This window comes from Mizuhopecten yessoensis, unplaced genomic scaffold, assembly GCF_002113885.1.
Source record: "Mizuhopecten yessoensis strain PY_sf001 unplaced genomic scaffold, ASM211388v2 scaffold10963, whole genome shotgun sequence".
NCBI classification, from domain to species: Eukaryota; Metazoa; Mollusca; class Bivalvia; order Pectinida; family Pectinidae; genus Mizuhopecten; species Mizuhopecten yessoensis.
Genome location: NW_018408809.1, coordinates 295,727 through 307,133, shown reverse-complemented (window position 1 = coordinate 307,133; position 11,407 = coordinate 295,727). Strand labels below are relative to the sequence as shown.

The window sequence follows — 11,407 nt, the reverse complement described above, 5'->3', positions numbered from 1 at the left end:
ATGGTTTTAAAATGTAATATTTGGGATTCCTACCCCAACCCTAGGGGCCAGGGCGGGCCCCAAAGGGAAAATTTACCAATATTTCAAAAATCTTCTTCTCCAGACTCAGAGGTACTACAGTCAATTTCAGTGCATGAATAGAAAGATCATCAGCAGCTTTATTGAAATTGTCAATTTCAGGACCCCTGAACCATGCATTCCCCCTTGGGGAGGGGATAAAGTTTATATAGGGAAATAACACTTTGGGGTAAATTTTATCCATTTTCAGCAGAAAATTATTCAGAATCATCTTTGGTGGATGAGGATATTACATTGTAAAATTGGGATTCCTGCCCCATCCCCAGGGGCTAGGGCGCGCCCAAAAGGGAACATTTAACAATATTTTAAAATTCTTATCCTTTGATGACATGACAAGTATTGTATTTCACTTAGTTTACATGCTGATTTCCACACCATATCTAAACAATAAAATAAAGCTACCAGTACCTATGATATATCTCAGGTGACCGCTAAGGCCCTTGGACCTCGTTGTATAAACTGACCAAATATTTCAGACCCAGTCATATTCTATTTAGACAGGTTAAACTGTATTTTTACTGGGTCATATAATATTGTACCAAGATTTTTCAATCTACACTAAATAAAGCAAAAATTAATAAATTAATCATCTACAGATATATTGTCAAACCTATAAGAATACTATACTATGTATGATTCAATTTATGTGCATACAAAATGTAAATATATATTGCTTTGCACATTTATATATATCTGCACTGTTTACACAGAAGATTTAAATCGCTCAAGGCTATAAAAGAACTTTAACCATGTTGCATATGCCAATAAGTGTCTCCTGTAGTTAGTTATCTGTTTGTCCTTGCCTTTTAAAGTGTAGTGGGTAATAAGACTTTCTTGTGTCGCCCTAGGGTAATAAGACTTTCTTGTGTCGCCCTAGGTGTTGTCTACCTGTTTGCTCGTGCCTATAAGGTATGGGGAGATGAGAAGTACCTTCAGGCTTGTGTGAGATGTGGGGAGCTGACATGGCAGAAAGGATTGCTGAGGAAGGGTCCAGGTATCTGTCATGGCGTAGCTGGAAGTGGTTATGTGTTCCTGTTGCTGTACAGACTCACCGACGACAAGAAGTATCTGTACAGGGCCCTCAAATTTGCAGAATTCATGTTTACACAGGAATTCCAGAAGGGAGCCAGCGTCCCTGACACGCCTTTTAGTCTATATGAAGGATGGGCTGGCACTGTCTTGTTTCTTGTGGATCTTTTACAGCCAGATAAAGCAGAGTTCCCACTTTTCAATGTTGTGTTTTGAAGAGTTGTTGATATCAGTTTTTATTTCATCATTGTGTAAACATTCAAACTATTCATATCGTAAATCCTGTTATCTAGCATTTAATGATACATTTGTGGACCTGCTTTGAAAACTAACCTGCATAATAAGCACAGGGTAATCAACTGTACAGTGGATTTCTGGAGGATATTACTGCATAAAATGTTTTTAATTTCTCTAGAAATCAAATGGTCTGTATACATGTAGAATAAATACTCCAATTTGCAAGTGCAATTGAGTTATTTTTGTGTTATTTTTTTCTGCAAGAAACAAAAGGATGCAGGCATCTTGACTTAAATTTGAAAACATACATAGAGCACTTTGATCTTTTTAACAGTGCCAGAAGCCCTGTCTATATATCTTTCTTTTCAAAGTTTAAAAAATGCTTAATCAGTTATCAATTTGGTTTCTGCAAGTCACTCTTGAACAGTTGGTTTATTTTTTTTGTTGAAATACTGTTACTTTAACTGAATTTTATTGTCAACTAAATATGAAAAAATCACTTAAGTCATTTCTGGTTTAAGTGATGTTAGAATTTTACCAGTTGTTGGTTATGAATTTTGATAAAACATCTTGTAGTAGTCGCAATTAGAGTCTGTTGGGGACTTTAATATATACAAGTGAAAACAATGTGTCCGATGATGTCGCCATGGTGAAACAGAGGACAGAAACACAAGTAAAATTGCTAGCTTTTAATCTTGGCAGCAAGATAGGGCACTTTTAGTAATATCTTTCTTTTCTTACCTTTTTTACTTTACCAGCAAAAAAAGCAGCCCTCTACGAGACTAATGTCTGTTGAAAAGCCTTCCGTACAATACAGACTTGTCATGCATCGGCTCTAGGCCTAGAAATACAATGACTGACAATGTCATTACCATCATGTTTCTCATCAAGTTACTATAACAATAAATGTGTAAACACACAAAAACTAGTACATCAAGCAAAAACATACCACAGATGTATACCATGGGATTACAAAACAATACCTAATAAGCATTTTAAGTGAGCGGACGCCTGCCTTCAAAGTAGCCTAAGAAATAATTGTTCCGACGAATTACCATAAAAAAAAAATCACTATAGAATATGTTTATAGAGGGAATAACTTGAGGTTTGAGAGAAATTTAATAGTGTTAGCGTTAATGATAACTAAAATAGAATCTGTATAATATGGTCATCTTGGGATCATGACAAGTACAATTTGTTCTGTAATTATCAAACAAGTCTTTTAAATACATTGCTGAAGTTTTGTTCCTGATAAATTAGTTGTAACTGTGTCAATTCATTATTAAGAAGGTTAGTGGAAAATAATTTTAACCATGAAACATTGGCAAAAACAGGAAGAAAGGCTGAAACCTTGGCAAAAACAGGAAGGTTGAATGAATGTATTAGTTGCAGCAAAATAATAGTACTGATGTGATTCTATGACCAGGAGTAGACCAAACACCCAACAAACAGGTGATTTTTATGCATTTTAAAGGTGTAGATCATTCCTATTCATAACTAGTTTTCTTACCGAAACCTTTTTCTGTCCGACTTCAAAATAAACAAAAATAAAATTACCTTAACTTCAGCAGTAACCGGTAATACTCTGTGAAAAGCCTTCAATGTTTTATGATTGAAATTTATTGTTTTCTTTAAAAAAAAACATTGAGCTAACACATGTAAAAAGGTAGGAAATGATGGCTCTAGTTTCTTTTAGTGGCTATTAAAACGCAATAATCTGTATTGTTTAAAAACTTGTTGAAAATAGAAAAATAAAATACAATTTAAATGTCTCACAGTATAAACTGTCAAAGAACTAACTACCCTGGTAGTAGGAACACAAAATACTGAACAATATAAAGAACAATATCAAAATGTATCTACCATACAAGATATTTTATCAGAAATATGATAGAAGAGGACATTTTGAAACAGATTGTTTACCCCACCCCACCCTAAGAAAAACAATGTACTGGTCGATACTTGGTGATTGAAGACCGGTTCGAAGGGTTAAAAAGTTTATGTAAAAATGTACTGTTCAGTTAATTTTTCTATTTTGAAGAAAAACCCAGCTTAAAATTTAAATTAATATGTGTAAAAGACTGTCACATCAATGACATTAATTGAGGCCATTGCGCCATCAACAACACTGGTAAGTAGAAAATAAAACAGCGGCTCCGAATATATTCAGAGGTTGGTGTAACATTGGAAGCTGATAGTAACAATAGTTCCTAACAGAATCAAAAGTTATTATCTGACCTCACGGCCGACACGCGTACTTTGTTCAGATGTTCAGATGAACACATCCATGGATAAACTGGATGTGGACGTCTGAACTAGTAAGCAAGGTCAAATAGAAACTTGTGCTTTTTGAAAAAAAAAAAAATTCCATGATATCATCAAAATATGCCCAAAACTTTTTGATATTTGTTCAGTAGATAATAAGTTCTTATTGCATTAAACAGATTTTTGTAATACACGTGTGTGATACCATTCTTTATCTGATGGCCTGTATCACTAAGGTAAGGCTTCAAAAGTATGTAATAAATTTCAATACATATTCAAGGTATATGTAATAGATTTTAACACAACAAGCCTACTTCAATATCCAAGCAAGTCTTTTTTAACATTGAATCGAACAGTAAAATAGAAATTGCTAAGTTTCTCAACAAGAGTATCTTCAATTTAGCTCAATCCACAGATCTACTGTGTTGATTGAAATAGATGGATTTCTGAACTTGCAATTCAACTTATGTGTTATATCTTCGCAATGAGAGTAAATGATATCAAGTGTGGCAGTCTTTAGTTTATATAATATTGTATGATAAATACTTAAGAACCATAGCTTAAAGATCATTTTAAATCTATAACAATCTTGCTAGCCAAGGCATACCATTTCAGTAAATGATATGTGAGAAACCTCCCAGGCTGAATCACAAGTATGCCATATAAAATGTTGCTGCTTTAAATGATAAAAGAAAAGTTTGAAGTAGCCAAATACAACCAGTTCATGGAATTGATGGTAAATAATTTGATAAGAATACAGGTAAAACAAAATCTCACAGGCTTTGCATGTGTCCTTCATGCAAGTACGAGACAGATTTCTCTCAAATCTTCAACATAAATATGGCAGTTTTATAATGTAACATAGTGACATCTGTAGAGTATCTTAACCCTCATTAAGCCATTGTACTTTTCATAGGGTAAAATAGCACATACCCTTAACAAACTGAATAGATTCAAGATACTTAATAACTAAACATACAAATGTATATTTTATCTCAAAATACTGCTACAATTGTAACTGTAGTAACCATACAGAATAACGGAACAACATAAAAGATGTGGGAGGCAGTCAGCTTTATAAAGACTAAAATGTGAAATGTCAATATAAGGCAGTATTGACTGCCCAACCAAACGTCCATGAACAAACCTCCATCGATTATGAAGTTATTAAAAATTTCAAATTATCACAACTTTGGTAAACAAGGATTTTCATCTACTTTGATGAATATTAAGTTTCACATTTATCTTTTTAAAAAAAACCACAACTAATTGTTGCAAAAATTTGAAAGTTCAAATAACTGCCAGAACATAAATGCAGGTTGCCTGTAGGAGTGGCTCTGTTATTTAGATACTAGTAGTTTTAGGCGTGTAGTCTGTGGCGTGAGGGTTGAGGTTGGATTTGATAACCATGCTGTTGTCCTTCTTGTAATTTGATGAGTATAATGGTGAAGTTGATGTTGTCTCCATACCACATCCATTCACTGTCGTGGAGGAAGGCATCATGTTTATGGCCATTGCCTCGGTCACCTTTGACTTCAAGTCAGCAATTTCTTTATCTTTTTCAGCAACAAAATCTTTAAAAATAAATTAATTTAAAAATAAAAACAACTGTTGCATTTTGGTTATGATTTTGTAAAATAGACAAAAAACATAAGGATGGAAAAATCCAATAGCCAGATGCTTTTTAAAACAATATTGACCATGAAAATTATTTTCAGGGGTCCAAATGCATTTTGGCAGGTTCGCTGCAGTACTTTGAACAAAATATAATATGACATCAGAATCGGGGCATATTTCCAATATTAAACATAAACAATGTTAAATAATAGGGACACAGCTTTATAAGAGTGGATTAAATCTGAATATTTAACAATAACTTTGATTAACGGTATTTGTACAGACAAGATTTTGTCGTAAATTTCACAAAAAAGGGAAAATGTGCACGAGTACACAATTAAGACATATTTCAGTTTGTAGAGTTTCACAATATCCATATAAAAATATAAAAGAAACTATCTGGACAAGATTTCCTAAAATCTTGAAAAAAGGGGCATATTACTATAACAAAAGCAACTTCAGAGTGTGGTTACTGCATCAGTTGGGTTCCATAAATTTTGAAAACATGAGAAGCTATCCGAATCTGATCTTGCTACAGACAGACAACCTTATAACGGCATACCTTCCTAACTTCATTGTGGGGCTGAAGTAATTGACAGCTTTGTTTTACATGTCTCTTAATTACAGCTTGAGCAGAACCTAATGTCAGGTGGAGAATATTCTATAATTTTTTGGTAAAGAACATAAGCAAGATTGTAATTCACCAAAGAATGAAATTCATGACAAACTGAAACTTTAACCCACAACTAAAACTCCCTGCTCTCACATTAAAACCTGTAAAAATGGGCAATCTAATTATAAGGAAAAGTGATTTAATAAAGTTTCATAACTTTTGGCCATGACGACAATAAGCAGTACTTCAGACAATACTATATAAAATATACAGGGAGTTCAGAAAACAGGACTGACTCCTATTGAAATTGTCAGTATCAAAATACATTACAAGAACAAACCCTTGTACAGTACTGCTGAGTAAAAAGTTTCATAGATATTTGTGTAGGAAACCAGAAGCAATTCGGGCCACAACCAAAGAATAACATCCAATTTTAAAATAAATCATCAGAGCACAACTAGATAAGGTATTGATCATGTGTGTCAAGTTTCAAAAGAATTGGTGGAGAAAATAAACTGGTACTTCAGACAAACTTCTGTCCATGGAGACAATGACGGACACCCTGATTCCAGTATAACGTAACACATCCACACACACCCTATCCCATCCCCTGACTTCATTGTGGGGAATATAAGAACTAATTAACAGTTTTACATGTGTTATTTTCAGAATACAATAATTTCTTTTGGTCATAAAATATGATTACATATATTTATTGACAACCTGACATCAACTGTTCCTACAGCATATTCCACTCGAGGACCCATCATTATTATGAATACACTGAGAAACATGCATGAAGGGCTAGTAGTGACATTGAATCCAACCCAACACTTAAAACACTGGGACAACAATTGAGACTTACTTTTGAGTATTTCTATCTGCCTCTTCGCTTCACCTAATGCTGAGAACAAATCCAGCTTGATCCTTGTTTCTGCACTCAAGCTGTTTTCTAGATGTGTATTTTTATCCTGCATGGCTGACAGAGCAGACATCAGCACGTCTGTTTCAGTCTGTGCCTCTTTATATTGATGAAGGGACTGCAATGTGATTTTCAACATAACCATTCATATTACATCACAACACATTAGTTCATTATAACATGTACTTTAAACTTGTTCTAATTTATCCTGAATACTATTAATATTCTATCATAAAACAATTACCTCTTTTCAAGAACGTTAGTAAAGTGGTTTTTTTTTCAAAAAACAATCAGTTTATAAATATACAATATGTAAATGAAGCTTAAAATGACTGCAAAATGATGAACATTAGATTTGTCACTCAAATTTCAAATAATTACCTGATTCTCAAATTCTAGCTGTCGAAATTGTTCTTCTCGAACTTTGAGGTTTTGTTTGAGCAGTTTAATATCATTTTCAATATTTTTCTGTCTGGCTTTGCAGGACTCTGTGCATTCACCCCTGGAATGATAATAAAGCACTGTCTCAGTAGGTTGTTAAGTCAAAATTAGGTTCCTTTAGCTACCGGTAGTTGTTACTTACTCTTAAAATTAAACTTTATCTGATTCTGTTCAGTCCAAAGGAAATTGTAACTCTAGAGGTCCACATACATACCATTCAAATTTTTAATAGGAATTACATTTTTTATTATTATATATTTTCATAACTTTTGGCCATGACGACAATAAGCAGTACTTCAACCAATACTATATAAAATATACAGGGAGTTCAGAAAACAGGACTAACTCCTATTGAAATTGTCAGTATCAAAATACATTACAAGAACAAACCCTTGTACAGTACTGCTGAGTAAAAAGTTTCATAGATATTTGTGAAGGAAACCAGAAGCATTTCGGGCCACAACCAAAGAAAACAATGATAAAATCCTCATGATATAATCTGTTAATTTATCTCAGTCAAAATATCGATTTCAATGTCAGCTTGTTGAGAGCCTCTGTTCACAGTGTAGACAAGAAAACAAATGTGAGAACATCTAATGATCACTTTTGCACTTATTTGTTTATTACGGTATTTATGTGTATAAGATCAATGCAAATCCTTGAAATCACCTGTCAAGTACATGTGTTGTTCAATGTACACATACAATACAACGATTAATCATATCTGCTTTCATTGTGCACAGCCTTGTTTTATATTTTATTAAATTGAAAAAAAAAAATTTTTGCTTTCAGATAAAAAAATTCTTGTAGAGTGAATCTTGACACTATACCATAAACGTACCTGGCCGCTGCTGCCATGGCCACGGCCCGTGCTGCTGCTGCCTCCTCGGCCTTCTTAGCTTTCCGTTCCGAGTTTAATTGTAATTCTATTCCTGCCCTGCCTTTCCTTTCCTCATTGAGTTTCTTTTCTAGTAACATAATATTCTGTTTGTCTTGCTGCCTGCTTGTGACAAGATTATGGAGTCTGAAAAAAAATACAATTTTCCTGTTAAAAAGATTTTTTTATCATACAAATCTGTAACTCTTTATTCACACAGGCACGGTTCTGTGGTATTTGAAAATAAAACACATGTTATCAATATAAACCTGCCATTTTTCCAGATCATGACTCACTTAGGGTCTCCAATTGCATTACTATTTACGTTGTAATTGCCATCAATGACAAAAAAACAATATTTTAAAAATTGTCAGAAATTTCCAAATACTTATCTCAATGGCAAATATATCATAAATTAAATTAATTATGTTTAAGCATTTGCAATTAATATGGCTTTATTTGAATAAAACAAAATTTTGCTTTATTTGAATAAAACAAAATTTTAATTCTTTTAAATTAATTTGTACAATATAAACAGGTTATCTTAAACATTCTTCTCCTAGATGACTTACTTATTTTGAAGACTTTCATTATCTTCCTGTAATTGGTAAAGTTCAGATCTCATGGATTTTTCACCACCCATAAAAGACCCTATCTGTGTTTTAAATTCCTGTTCACAATTTCGACTAGTCTGCAGGTCTGCTTTCAATTTTTTAACGTCATTTTCAAGTCTGAAAATCAAATAAATTATATTTGGCATTATTCTAATATTGAACCTCCACTGACCATAGGCAGTATGGCAATAGACTATATTTGAATTGATCTAAAATGGTCGCCCCAAGGCTTTATTGATATCTTCCTGTTGCTTACATATTTAAAACTGTGATTGACCAAGCAGAATAGAGTTTAAAGAAGTAAAGATAATATTGATGTTTAAGCAAAGCTAAGAAGTTAACCTGAACTTTAAAGCAATGGTCTGGGTTTTGTAGATATCTAATTTCCAAACACAAGTTCAAATTCTCAGTCTCATTTTTCAAATCACAGTACAATGACTAAAAGATGTACCAATATATAAAATATCTCAGAGAGGAGACAATTATTATCAATGTTGAAACAGCATCCTCTCAATTTGTATTTGCAAATAACCTACATAGCTTGTGAAATAAAATACAAGTCATTCAAAAAAATAAAGATTTACAATTCATATTTTTTTATAAGACTTTTCCAAAATATAGCAGATAAATGGAATTTTCTTATTCCTTAGTCATAATTAATATCCTTGATTTCTGTTTGCATGTACTCACCTTAAAATGACTTCATCTTTGTTATTACTAAATGTAGCTGGTGGAGCTTCTTTGTTATAATTTTTGCCTTTCTTGTTGCTCTCCTTGCTTGTGTTCAGCTTACTGACTTGTGTCTTGCTAATGCTATTTGATGATCTAAATTTACTCTGTTGGTCATTGGAAATATTGTCAGTAATTTCATCAAAGCTATTGACATCTGCTTTAGATGAATTCTTTGGCAAACTTTGTTCTATAAACTCTATATTGTCATCTTCGTTTTCATCTACTACTTTGGTTGGGCGCTTTATTTCTTTTTCATCATCGTGTCTACCAGACTTCTTCCCACCTGCCACACCGTTTGAGATTACATCCTCCTCTGATTTTGATGGTAAAGCTGAAATCAGAACAAATACCTTTAATACCACAATTTATCCCACAGCTGCTATTTCATTAATTATAACTTTATCTTTTTTTCAATGATTTCACTGAAAAACATAGACATCACATCTTACATAGAATGTTTGGAGAATTTAAATATGTGTAAAATACAGGAAAATGCTTTTTTTTTTTTAATGAAAGATTTTCAAAAAAAGCAGATATTCAACTTGTGAGAATTTGTAATTTCTATCTCATCTTTCATGTTCATTCTCAAATCTAACAAACTCTGAGACACATAGATAACACTTGATCACAATGTGACATGTATATTTACCTTTTTGCTTTTCAATATACTGGCTTTGAAGCTCCGGTGGCAGAGCTTTCTGTATTAAATTTATATAAAAGTCATTCTGTCTCTGTACTTCTTTCTGTTTTCTCTGTAAATAAAAGTAGAACATTACTCATAAGAAATGTCTATACTAAAACATTTGCAAAACAGTATAATATAAATAATCCAATAACCACTGAGCAAATTGAATTCACAATATCAGGCAAACTCTAAAATATTCTGTCTGGCATCGACTGGCCCACCAATTGAAGTTTGGGTTGGTCGGTAGGAAACCCCCTCCCTACCCCACAATAAAAAGATTAAACTTCATTAACTTTTTAAACTTAACTTTATCAACTTCTTTAATTTAAAACAATAAAAGTTAAATTAAGGCTTAAATTTTAGTCGTCGTAACTTATTCTCTTACAGGAAAATTTTATTTGTGTGCAAAACGTTTTTTGATTGGTCTATACCAAACAAACTTTTTTTTTTTTGCCCTAGTTATAAATCATCATATACATTTGTAATCTCATAAATACTGCTTACCACGAAGTATGAACAAAATCAGACCAGCCAAACATTATCACCTTTGGCATCTTGGTTAGTCAGAAGACATAGTCAAAATGTTTTGAAATTAAATTTTTTAAGTCGGTCAAGGTCACTATAATTTGAACAAATTTAGCCCTAGGCCTCTTTGTTATTCAGAAGTCATTTAAAAATTTAAAAATTTGACCCCCGCAACATTGACAGTTGTTCAAGGTCATTCTTTCATCTGAACAAAGTTGATAACCCTTCATTCAAGCATGCTTCTCGCCAAATGTCATCAAGACCCTTGGCCTCTTGATTATTATGAATAAGTTTTTTAAAGGATCTGTAACTTAATAAAAGTTTTTCTGCTTTTCTCCACAAAAAAATGTGGAGAACAAATATTTCAAATGATATAGGAAATAAAATACCAGGGTAGGTAGGGGGTATTTCCCTTACTACCTACCCACTCATAAACTGTATTAGTTAATTATAGGAAACAAGAGGCCCAATGGGCCTGCATCGCTCACCTGGTATAAATCTCACACTTGTAACCTTAAAAGTGATCTAAAATAAAGCTACAGGCAAAATATCAGTATTTATGATTAAAATTCATTCAAAAGACCCTGTTAATTTTTTTAAAAACATTTCACCCCTGTGATTGAAAGTCGAACAAAGTCATTATGTTGAACAAATTTTATAGCCTTTCATCTCAGGATGCAACTTGCAAAGTATCAACATCCTGGGACCCATGGTTATTCAGAAGAGGTCGTTTAAAGATTTTAAACAAATTTGACCCCTGTGACCTTGAATA

At 32.8% G+C, this 11,407-nt stretch overlaps 2 protein-coding genes across 2 annotated transcripts in view; one reads left to right on the top strand and one right to left on the bottom strand.

The window, feature by feature from the left end:
• The window catches only part of LOC110464129 (lanC-like protein 3), a 12,858-nt gene extending 11,292 nt beyond the window's left edge, over positions 1-1,566 (top strand). Inside the window, exon 4 of the mRNA XM_021519193.1 lies at positions 891-1,566. Within this exon, the coding sequence (XP_021374868.1) occupies positions 891-1,323 (433 nt within the window). The 3' untranslated portion in view covers positions 1,324-1,566. The remainder of the gene's footprint in view (positions 1-890) is intronic.
• A 452-nt stretch (positions 1,567-2,018) lies between these two features.
• LOC110464125 (macoilin-like) overlaps positions 2,019-11,407 on the bottom strand; it is a 29,635-nt gene continuing 20,246 nt past the window's right edge. Inside the window, exons 6-12 of the mRNA XM_021519189.1 lie at positions 10,075-10,177; positions 9,384-9,756; positions 8,652-8,810; positions 8,044-8,226; positions 7,143-7,263; positions 6,705-6,879; positions 2,019-5,183 (exon numbers count right to left, since the gene is read on the bottom strand). Coding sequence (XP_021374864.1) covers positions 4,954-5,183; positions 6,705-6,879; positions 7,143-7,263; positions 8,044-8,226; positions 8,652-8,810; positions 9,384-9,756; positions 10,075-10,177 — 1,344 coding nt within the window. The 3' untranslated portion in view covers positions 2,019-4,953. The remainder of the gene's footprint in view (positions 5,184-6,704; positions 6,880-7,142; positions 7,264-8,043; positions 8,227-8,651; positions 8,811-9,383; positions 9,757-10,074; positions 10,178-11,407) is intronic.